Below are 12,252 nucleotides of genomic sequence, written 5' to 3' on the forward strand. Positions count from 1 at the left end.
AAAAAGGCAATTTGATAATATGCCTATATGCCAAATATATGCAAAGAAAAGTTACATTAAAAAGATAATACAGTAATGTTAAGGAATATATTTGAGTATTTAAATGACATTGTTTATAGTCTGTTTATAATACTGACTCATATGCCCTGCAAGTGAGAAACATGTAGGGACTTAATTTTTAATCAGTGATTAGAGCTAGCTTATAGTTCTCCTGGAAGCCTGGGTAATAATTTCTCTCTTTTTTCCTTCTTAACATCAGAATCCCAGTAAGGAATGTGAGCCTTATAGAAGAAATGAAGACAAACCAATTGCTCCTTGTGGAGCTATTGCCAACAGCATGTTTAATGGTATGATACAAAGATACACATATAGACATATAATGAGGAATATTTGTGTAATCTTATTACAGGTTTGATCGTCTAGTAAACATGAATGAAATTGAGAAATTCAACAACCTTAAGATAAATATATCGATTAGTAATTCAGTGGGCATTGTAATGCTTTGTGACTTTCTTTTGAGAATTCTTATACTTTAAGAATAAATTTCTGTTTCTGGGAAGAAAGAAGCAGAGACACTGTGCTAACTTCCCTCTTTCATATATGATAAAATAAAAGCCAGGCTACCTTTCTCCCAACTTGGAATACTTATACCATTAAAAAGAAGCTATAGTTGAGCATTTAGAGCAGCACTGTCTGATATAAATATAATGTGAACGATAAATGTGAGACATGTATATAATTTTAAGTTTTCTATTTATCACATTAAAAACAAAAGTAACAAGTGAAATTAATTTTAATAGTATATTTTATTGAACCCAGTATGCCCCATAGATTATCATTTCAACATATAAATGATATGCAGTATATAAAAGTTATTAATGAGATTTTACATTCTATTTTTTTTTACTAAGTCTTTGATACCTGATGATATTATACATTTATAAAACATATTCATTTGGACCAGCTGTAATTTCAAAGGCTCCATACCCACTGGCTACTGTACTGGACGGTGCAGGTAGAGAAATGGATAATCCAGAAGCTATTTAGGAGTGCATTTTTTAAAGGAAAGTAGAAGAGGCAGATTTACCTTGCAAATTGTTTTATTTGAGTTTATATTAAAACATTTGACCTTATCACATATCAGCTAGCCATATAGGAAAGTGACCTAGAATTGTATTGAGGGAAGAAAAGTCCATCTGGGATTATAAAGTTGTAATAGTTAATTCACAGATAAATAATCAAGAGCAAATGTACATCATATGCCTACTCTGTTACAGCCACTTTTGGGATCAAATACCAGATCCTGATTTCTCATATAGTAAAGCAGGTACTATAGATTTTCAATAGATATTTAGCAATGTCCTTCATTTTTTTGTATTTAGATACATTAGAATTGTTTCTGGTCGGCAATGGATCCTATTTGACATCTATTCCTTTGAAAAAGAAAGGTATTGCTTGGTGGACAGATAAAAATGTGAAATTCAGAAATCCCCCTGGAGGAGACCTCCCCCTAGAAGAACGATTCAAAGGTAAAATATTACTAATAGCCCTTTAAAACATAATATAGACTTAGGAGTTTTAATAAAGTACCTAAAATTTTCTGTCTTTTGAATCTTAAGGAAGTTTATGCTTTTTAGAAAACAACTACTTTTCTTCATACATGAGAAGGTAAAATATGTTGTCTGTTCTGATATATGGAAATTCTAAAGGAAATACATACTTTTAACTTTGAATTTTGTTGGTATTTTCTTAGAAGCACGTTAGCCATAATCTTTTAAAACTGCAACAATGTTTCTTTTAAACAAGCCTGAATTATTTATTATAATTATAAATCCAAATTTATTTTTGTTTCTATGCCTCCCTAATTTCATAATGTAATGTTTCTTACCATTATATCTTTGCATTAAATCATCTGCCTTTTGGTATATACTCAATAGCCTATTTTTAGTATTCTCTTAATTGAGATAGCAATCAAATCTTTGTAATTATGTTGTTACATGAGGAATTGGTTTTTCTCTAGGTTTGAAGACTTCCTTAGAATATGAATATATACCTTTGAAAATGATAAAAATATTTCGATTGTGTATTGCATATGTTTCTTTTATTAGAGTGTGAATTTTCAGTGAAACTCTTAATACAACTGAATATTTTGTCTCCCCCATTCCCACCCCTCCTTTTTAAGGTACAACAAAACCAGTAAACTGGGTTAAACCAGTATACATGCTGGATTCTGACCAAGATAATAACGGGTTCATAAATGAGGATTTTATTGTTTGGATGCGTACTGCAGCATTACCTACTTTTCGTAAGTTATATCGTCTTATAGAGCGGAAGAGTGATTTACATCCAACATTACCAGCTGGACAGTATTATTTGAATATCACATACAGTATCCTTTTTTGGGCATGTGCACAGATTTATAGAATTTAAAGAGTGTAGTCGAACCTTATCTAAGTTATGTGGTATGCTACTTTGTGTTTCAGTTTTGATCTCTGCATTTTTATGAGTGTATTCATATATATGAGAAAGTATCTTTTAATTTATACCTTCCAGAAATGTCTTAAATTTTTATATACTGTGTACTCTAGGGTTCAAGCATATTATTTGGAAAAATTATTTAAAATATAAGTGCTAGATTTACTAGTAAGCTAGATATTTTTACAAGAGAGATTGTAATTGAGCTGAATGCAAAGGCCAGTTAGTGTACCTAACACTGAATAAGTGTTGCTGGTACTGGGTTGTTTTAATATATGTTTTTAAATATAAAAAATCAGATATGTTAATTCATATCAACGTAATTGTTTCTAATTTGTTTATAGTACCAAAACATTTTTATCATTAGCTGGATTGTTCCACATTAATAATTTAGATGTATTTTTCAGTGCTGTTAAATATCATTTCTTTTCTCCTGACCTCATGTCAACATTGTACTAAGTACTTGCCATGCATTATTTTATTTAATTCAAGGTTTATGAGGTAGTTATCCTCTCCATGTTATAGATAAAAATACAGGAACATAGAGCATTTAAGTACCATATTTTGCCTTGTATAATGCATACTTCTTTGCCCAAATTTGTGAGGGAAAAATAAGGATGCATATTATACATGGATAGTACTAATTCTGTATCTATATAAATGTTTTTAATTCTTTTATTTATGCTTATGAGTTAAAAGTGTAACTAGAAATCAATAATGATATCCACATGCAAAATAATACCCTGGAATAGGATAATTGGTTTTGTGGAACTTACGATGAACTTGTAGCAAGTAAGAGTTCTTGGCCTTCTATGATGGGTAAATATCATAAATTTGTTACCGGTACATAAAATTTCTTGTACCTTGTATCTGTTCTTGTATTTTGTAATTATTTGTTACATAAAATTTCTTATACCATAATATTTTAAAATATAAATGCTAAAATTCCTTTATAATACGAAAAACAAGTACCTAAGTGTAAACAATTAAAAATTTGAATTAAAAAAATTAAAACAAAAGTGTTTTTTCCCTGAAAGTTTGGGGCAAAAACGTGGGTGCACATAATTATACATAGGAGCGCATTATACACAGCAAAATATGGTAACTTAACCCGAGTTGACATAGGAGTAAGTAAAAGGGTTAGGGCTTATGGTCAAGCTGTTGACTCCAAAGGCCATGAGTTTACCATCAACCACCACTACAGGCTGCATCCCTAACTATTAATAGTTTAGATCAATCCAATATCAGCCTAGATGCAGTCTTTCTTAAGACAGAAATATTGGACACTACCTTTTATTCTAAACAAAGTCCTTACATGATCAATATCTAGCACATTGCTTGTACATCTCATGAATGACAAGTTTCTCAAATATTAGACTTTAAATGTTTGCTAATCTTTTGATTTTTCATAATCCAAGTTAGCCATAAGTATATAGTTTTGGTTTTATATTGGATTAGTAAATGGTTAAATTAATAGACCTCATTTCAGAGTAATGGTCTTTTTGAACCCTTAGTCTCTTGATTTTGCACCTCAGTACACCACTGGATATGACCTGGTAGTGATAGTCAGACAGTGACCGAGTTATTGAAACTCCGCCCACATAGGAACAATTTTGGACAGATAGACCCAGTTCAGGTGCTGATAGAATGAATATTATCCTGAGGCTATAGCCAAAGTAGAGGGCAGCTGTGTCACAGTATCCAAACCTGAAGCCTAGAATACAATAAAGGAAAGTCTTTGGAGCACTCAGGAATTCTTTGTTGACAGACAGACAGTTTGCATCCCAGGCATTGAGAGAACTGTCAGGAGAATGCAGAATATCTTTTTTTTAGGTTTTTATTGGGGAATTGGGGGGATGGGAACAGCGCTGGGGAATTGGGGGAAGGGGAACAGACAAGTTGCTGTCCTTTTGTTCTTCAGTCTAGTTGTAGAGGACGTTGCTTCACTGGCCCAAGTTGGCACCATCATTGCGCTCTTCCCGGGCGAAGCAGATCAGTTGCCGGCTTCTGGATGGCCCCTCACTGTGGCTGCAGGCCGCTCACGCTGGCTGCTGGCTACACACGGTAGCCCATGGCAACCCACTGCAACAGGGGCTGCAGCCTATGCCTCCACCGGTGACTCACGGCAGCCCAGCTCCAGGTTGAGCTGTTGTTCAGCATCTTAGCTGTAAGGGCAGTGTCACTGGCCCTCATATGTGGGATCCGAACCGGGGCCCTCTGGCGTCCCAAGCCAGCTCTTAACCATCACGCCACTTGGCCAGCCCCAGAATATCTTGAAGATTGATAAGATGGGAAGGGAATTTGGCCCTGCAAAACATCAAGGGTTAATTATAAAACTATAACTCTTAGATTTGATTGCATCTGATTGCAAACTATACTGTCTTTTACTACTAACATTTAATTTGCTAAACTAGTCCTGCAAGATAATAATTATATAATTATTTTGAGTCAGAACATATGTGAGTAAGATGCCTGTGTTTCAGAATTATACCAATGAATTAAATGCCAATTAAATGCAATTATAAGCAATTAAATGCCAGCTTTTTAAGTTGTATTTTAAAAATCAAGTAACTAGACATGGAAGTCTTCCTATACACTCATCAGATTACCCTGTACATTCTTTTGATGGACGAAAACGGATGATCTTAAGCACTATATCATGGATGGGAGGAAAAAACCCATTTTTGGGGATTGCTTACATCGCTATTGGATCCATCTCCTTCCTTCTGGGAGTTGTACTGCTAGTAATTAATCATAAATATAGAAACAGTAGTAATACTGCTGACATCACCATTTAATTTTATATTCTGAAACCAGATTTACTGCATGTGCATCAAGGCCAGTCCTATTCAAAGTCCTATTCAACCTAGCTTTTGAATGCCGATGTCTGGTTAGTATATCATTTTTGAAGTTGGCACATAACTTTTTATTTAAGAACAGTCTTTGTCCTTTGCTTCTTCCTTATGGATGAGTTATGAAAATATATGACGGGTATAAAACAAACTAGCTGTATTAATCATATCAGCACTGTAACTGCTGAAATGGCATTCTGATGTTTGCTTTTTGTTGAGATAGGCCATATGATGCATAGAGCCTCTTTCATGTGAAATGCGTCTACTGCTTACATGTTTATGCTGTATTGATAATATTATATTGACATGTGCTATCTATGTGTGCCTATTGTGTGAAGAAAGGGTTTACAAGATGTATGAGTACAATGACTTGTTAATGTTTCAGGATTCAGAGTTACGAAAATATGAAGAAAGACCAAATTTAAATAAAACACTTCATCATTTTCATGTGTCGTGTGTAGAGGCTTAAAATACCATCTTTGGTGAGGTGGGTCATTTACTTAGTATCTCCAGTACAGTTCTTTGTCAAGCTTAGTTTTGATTTCAAAGGACATGCTTACCTTGTCTAACATAGGCATTAATGCTCATGTCTGAAGAGGTCAAGTAGGTCTCAGGTAGGAGAATTTAAAATTCCTCTTTCTGTTTGATTAAGATGTTGCAGTTAGGAACCCCAACTCACTTGATATGTTTTTACATGTGATCACTTCCCTTGAAGCTTAACACTTCATAGGGATGAAAGAATATAGGTGACATGGGAAAACTTCTTGGCAGACCTTCAACTTCTGCCTCAGCTGTAAACCAGATGTAAATGTTCAAAAGAGACTGTTTTCATTCTTGTGATATTTAACATTCAGAAATCTGCTTCAGCATTGCAAATACCTCAAGCTGTTTTTGTTTTGCAGGTAAGTGTTTTGGCTTAAGTACTAATATTATATTATGGAAAGTTTGGAAAATAGTAATCTTCATTTCCTCTATATTTTATTCAATTTTTGCATATAGGTCAAATATGGATGTGTATGTACATTCTCTTTAGTTAAGGCACTAATAGTTTTGGTTGGTTTTTCTAAGACATACTTTAAAAAGTTCTTTAAATTTCCTAATTAAATTCTGGAGATTTTGGAATATGTACATGCTAAATTATAATATATATGGTTGAAGCTATTTTATTTTCTATTAACTGGAATTATTTTAATATTTCTTATTGAATAAATGCTGTAATTTGTTTGGTATGGAACTTATTCTTGAATGTAAACTTATTTTTTTCATATGCATGAAAATGTATGTCTTAATTGGAGGGCTTAATTGCATTGAAATTGCTATTTCTTTTTTTTACTTATATGTTTGTATAGAAGAATGCCTGTTTATTCAGAGTTTGTAATGGTTTCCTTCAGTTATATTTTAAATCAGAAGTTCTGGGTAATGTATCAATTTTGATTAATATGTTTTTAAAAAAAATGATGTAATGGTTAATAGTAGAAATGTGCCACACTTCTTAAGTTTTGTGTAACGTGGAATTCAGTTAAAAGGGCTGTAGTTCATAATGACTTTTAACTGGTAGGATATTACTTGCATGAGGTACTTAATGTACATACTTAATGTATGACTATCCTGAAATTTCTGAGTGAATAGGGTATTTTTTGTCTAAAAATATTCTTTGTTTTGTCCTTCAGCATATTGTTATTTATTCTGATAATTGATCCTCTTGCGCATGGCAGTTTATCTTCTGGGATACATCACTGGGGGAGAGGGATTTTGGCTAGTTTTTCCAGGTTGAGTTTGTGCTGTTTAATAAAGACTGCTGTTCTGCATCCTTTTTCTAATTGGGGGATCAAAGGTGCTGCTAAAGGAAAGTTGAAGAGCCCTTCCAACACTTTCTCATCTGTGGTGAAGATGGAATGTTAAAATATATTTGGAGTTTTATCTATTTTATAAGTACATTGATGGCTTCAGTTTCTCCTGCCATTTGAGCTCTAAGGGATTTCTGTTGGTAAATATGAAGAATGGGGAACATTCATATGGCCTCTGAAGCATGGGAGGAGAGAAAACATTTCTTCCTTATGGGCTTTATACTCAGTGATGTAATATTTACATTTCAAATAATCATTGCATTTTTAAGACAACTAAGTTAAGTACAAGGAAGTATTTTGCTATATGAAGTTTCTCAATTGAAGGAATTATGTAATAAGTAAAAGCTAAGAAATTTCATTGAAATAGGCAGTTTAAAAATAAGTTGGTAAAACTAACTGTATTACGGAATAGAGAATTATTCATCCAAGAGGAGAGTCAAGGGAATATTATTTGTTTATTTTGTTTATTGGTTAGTAAGTTTATTTGTAACCTTGATTACACTAAAAGATAACTTTCTGTTAATATGTTCTGTATTAATAAAAATGAAGAAAATTAAGTTTGCTACGTTCAAGTGTCTTACTAAAATAACAATGCCCCCGGTGTTGTTGCTAATGTTTAGCATTAAATTTTAGCTCAGGGTTAGTGAGTCCAAGTTATAACATTTCCACACATAGATTTGATTGCCATGTGTATATATGTATTAATTGCTACAACAGCATTAACTGTAAGATTTATCTGTATAACATCTATTCTTACCAGAAGTGGTCAAATTGTCATCTGGGTTATAGGCAGATGGGCGGTGTTGCCTGTTAAATCAAGGGAAATGTCTGGTAAATAGAAAATGAAGTGGTAGAGAGGCAAGGATTATAAAAATAATGAAGTAGGCAGGGCACACAGGAAATGAAAAGCCAGACTAGAAGAGGAGCCGCTCAGAGGTAGGGTTAATGAATGCTGTTTATTCTGTTCACCTAATGTCATGGAAACACTGCCTTAAAATTATAGTGTGGTCCTTCGTTGGTTAAGATGCAAAGTTTGTTCTTTGTGAACATGGTTATTTTAAGGGGACAGTGGAAACAGTAAAGTTTCAAAAAGAATTTTGATACACAAATGTTTTGTTGTAGAGTTTGGATGATCTAGTAAAATGTTTTAGAGCCTCTTTTTAGCCTATGCCCCATTCAGTAAACATAAAAATCACATTTCCCCTAATGTCATTTGAAATTTCAAAATAAACATCATGTCTAAAATCAAATCAGACTATAGTGACCTTATTTGCTTTTATATATTGTAAAATTTATTACAGCAACATGTACACAGTTAAAAAAATCTAAAGGCCTTATGATGAACAACAGTAGTCCCTGTCCCAACTTTCTTTACCTGCCAGAGACAATCATTTTGACAACAAAATTTTCTTTTGATATTTGTCTTAATATATCTAAATGATATGTCTATTCTGTTGATTGATTTAACAGTTTTAGCTGTTATTATGTTGATAATGTTGTCAGATCATTCAGCTCTCTAACATACATACCTCCCCTTCTACCATTATAAAGTCATACTATTTACCAAATGCATTAGCTGTTGTTTAATTATGACTATAAAAATACTGTATACTGCAGAGCAAAGCAGTGCACTATGATTACATTTTGCCTAATTTTATTTTTCCCGAAATTAATTATCCCCTGATTTTTAACACTTGTACATAACTTTCTAGAAACATGTTTTATGTTTTTTCTAACTTCCCTGTCAGTTCACCATGGTCTTATCACTAGTTTTGAAGGGTTTTTGTCCCCAAATATCAGATAGCCTAATTCACTGTTTTTACTAGAGAGATGTATTCTGAATTTGTCTTTCGTGCCAATCTGTACTGGTCTTTCTCTTCTCAGGCCTCACAGCCTTTATTTCATGACCTCCTTTTGTCACCCTATAGTGTTGGATCTGCTTTTCCTAGTTTACTCTGTTGTTTACTGTAGCACTTCCTCAGTCAATTAAATCTTCCTAAGAAGTGGTATATGGAAGGGCACATTTTCTGAGTCCTTACATGGCTAAAATGTTCTTACTCCTCTCACATTTCATTGATAGTTGGACTGCATATACAATTTTAAGTTAAAAATATTTTTCCCTCAGAGTTTTGAAGGCATTGATCCACTCTTCTAGCTTTCATTGTTGCTTTTAAGAAATCTAATCCTATCCTAGTCAGATATTGGACCTCCTAGACTGATGCTTAATTTTCTTCTCATTTTCTCCAGTTGTTTTGATGCTATTGTTTCTGTTCTTTCTAGATTTCTTCATTTTGACCTTCTAACATTATCTTTCCATTGAATTTTTTATATATTTAAAATATTTAATTTTTAAGACTTTTTCTGTTGTTTCTAAAACATGTTAATAGGTAAAAAATAAAATATTTTTCTAAGGATATATGTAAATGCATATATATTTTCGTTTTTCCTTTACTCTATTTACAACCAAGTTTTGTTGCTATTTTTAATTTTAGGTTTTTTTTCTTGTTCATGTAGGCAACTTTCCTTGTACATCTGGCTAGCCTCAACAATCTGTGATATATGAATGGACCCCACAGACTAATTGATAGCTCTTTTTTGTGGGCAGTACTTGATGAGTGATAGTGTTCACTTGCACAGTGCAACTCAGAAATGCCACTCAGTGAATTATGTGTTCCTGTTCATGATAAAAAGCTTAGACAAGTAATAAATAGTTGGTGGGTCAGCAGCTGTAGGTAGATTGAATTTTGAGAAACACTGCATTAGGGAATGATTGTCAGGGAGCCATTTGATTGGCGGGTCTGTTTATTACTGCTTTAGCTCTGCTTCTCTTGTCCTCCACCTCACCTTCTGTTTTCCACTTCACACATATTTCCCTAGACCTGTCCCTCTGCAAATCCCTTCCACCTAGTTGTCTCTCATTACTTTCTCCAGATAAAAGTTCTCTTGTCTTCTACCTGTGGGAGACAGTGATGGAGGTGAGAGATGGCATTTGTTTGACTGAGAGGGTAAGTCAGAGGCTGTATAATTTTCAGCTGCCATTTTCAGGCCTGTACCTTTCAGGCCTGACTACATTCTTTCTGTTAACTTTTACCTCCAAGTCTAAGCTTCTCCAGGGTTGTGGGACCAATCAGCATGCTTCTCACAGTATCCCCCTTGCAGTCCCTTGAGACTGCAGTTTCCTCTGTTCTGCTCAGTCACATCCCAACTGCTTTCTGTTTTCCAGAAATCTGTTAAAATCCCTTTTCTGTTTCTGCCTCCTCTCTACTTTCCATCCTTTTGGGCTCATACCTTTTTTTTTTTTTTAAGTGGGTATTAGATGATCATACAGTCAACTTTACTTTTTTTCTTATAGTGTACAGTTCTGTGAGTTTTAAGACATACCTAGATTTGTGTAACCATCATAGGATACAGAGCAGTAGAATCAACCCCCCAAACTCCCTTAGACTATCCCTTTATAGTCACTCTTCCTCTTACCCGTAACCCTAGGCAACCATTGATCTAGTTTCCATCCCCATTGTTTTGTCTTCTAGAATGCCATAAATGGACTCATACTATATGTAACCTTTTGAAACTGGCTTCTTTCACTGAGATTCATCTAAAGGTCTATCAACGCCTCACACCCTTTCAATTTCTTTCATTTTACTGGAGTGAGAGGGAGAAGAGACTTGGGGCCAATCCACAGTCTTAAACCAGAAACACCTTGAAGCACCTTTTGGTGACTTTGTAACACTTTAAAATCTTAAAACGTAAACTTGTTATATACTTTAAGTGATATTAATGGGAGCTTATCTGAATGTCACTAGCTTTTCGATCCGTGATAATGTGGAAGAAGATTGAACTTACCATACTTTAACTGACAAGACTGATACACCACTTTCTTTCAAGGACCAGAAATGCAGAAAAAATAGCCTCACTAATGCATGTCAAATATCAGTTGAATCAGTGGTCTAAAATAACCCCTGGGGTGTGTTGTCTTTCCTTTTTACAACAAAGCTTGTAAAAGAGTAGTTTGTATGTTACTGCCATCTGCAACTTCAGCCAGGCTTTAACCCCATGATTGCACTGTACTATGTTCACTATCATCAGTGTGTAAAAGTTTCAGTACGAAGAGTATGGGTTTTAGAAGCAGGCTGACCTGGCAATTTCACATATATAAACTGTATCTTCAGATTATTTAAATAACCATTTGCTTTACCATTTCCTTGTCAGTAAAATGGGGATTTTAATACCCACTTGACAGATTTTGTTTTGAGGAATAAGGATGTGATAGGTAACAGGCATTTAGCACACAGTGTGGAAAATGGCACTCAAGGAACAGTTCCCACTCCTTTTTGTCAAATCAAATGAACTCATCCTTACGTTGAACTTTTTGCTCCATTTTGATATTTTGGCATTTTTCTTCCCTCTTTATCCTCAGCATGTGGCTTCTGTGTATAACTCTCCTGATTTTCTTCCTACTTATCTGTTTCTTAGTCTCCTTTATGTATCCCTCAGTTATACTCACCATATAAAATGTTGGGAATTCTTTGAGATTATATTTTGGGCCTTTTTCTCACTTTACAAATACTCCCCAAGCAATCTTAAAATCTCATCACTTCTACTACCACTGACTTTGTTATCTTTTCTTGTGCTTTTATATCTTTCCTGAGCTCTAGGTTGTTGGCTATAGATCTCTTCTTGGACTGTCGTTGGATTTCTCAAGCTTAATAAGGCCAAAACAGGAATCATCTCATACTAGCCTGGGTTTTCTCTTATATTCCTTAATATAGTGAAAGGTACCGTATTTGCCGGCGTATAAGACGATTTTTTGGCCCTGAAAAATATGCCTCCAAGTGGGGGGTCGTCTTATACGCCAGGTACACTTCAGATAGACTGCCCATATAACAAACTCTGTATTTTGAGTGGAAATGTTAGGGGGTCGTCTTATACGCCCAGTCTTATACGCCGGCAAATACGGTATGACTAACCACCTTATGTATTAAGCCGGAAACCTTGCATTCCTTTCCAGTTTCTCAATCCAATAAATCACTGCATTCTGTTGAGTTTTGAAGGTACTCCCTTATAGCTGGCTCTCTAAT

General features: G+C 34.3%; 1 protein-coding gene across 1 annotated transcript in view; it reads left to right on the top strand.

Annotated features, from left to right (window-relative positions):
• CDC50A (cell division cycle 50 P4-ATPase accessory subunit A) overlaps nucleotides 1-7,731 on the top strand; it is a 32,619-nt gene extending 24,888 nt beyond the window's left edge. The window contains exons 4-7 of the mRNA XM_019651588.1: nucleotides 260-347; nucleotides 1,383-1,529; nucleotides 2,183-2,389; nucleotides 5,080-7,731. Of these exons, the coding sequence (XP_019507133.1) occupies nucleotides 260-347; nucleotides 1,383-1,529; nucleotides 2,183-2,389; nucleotides 5,080-5,273 (636 nt within the window). The 3' untranslated portion in view covers nucleotides 5,274-7,731. The remainder of the gene's footprint in view (nucleotides 1-259; nucleotides 348-1,382; nucleotides 1,530-2,182; nucleotides 2,390-5,079) is intronic.
• The last annotated feature ends 4,521 nt before the right edge of the window (nucleotides 7,732-12,252 follow it).

Source organism: Hipposideros armiger, unplaced genomic scaffold, assembly GCF_001890085.2.
Source record: "Hipposideros armiger isolate ML-2016 unplaced genomic scaffold, ASM189008v1 scaffold_162, whole genome shotgun sequence".
NCBI lineage: Eukaryota > Metazoa > Chordata > Mammalia > Chiroptera > Hipposideridae > Hipposideros > Hipposideros armiger.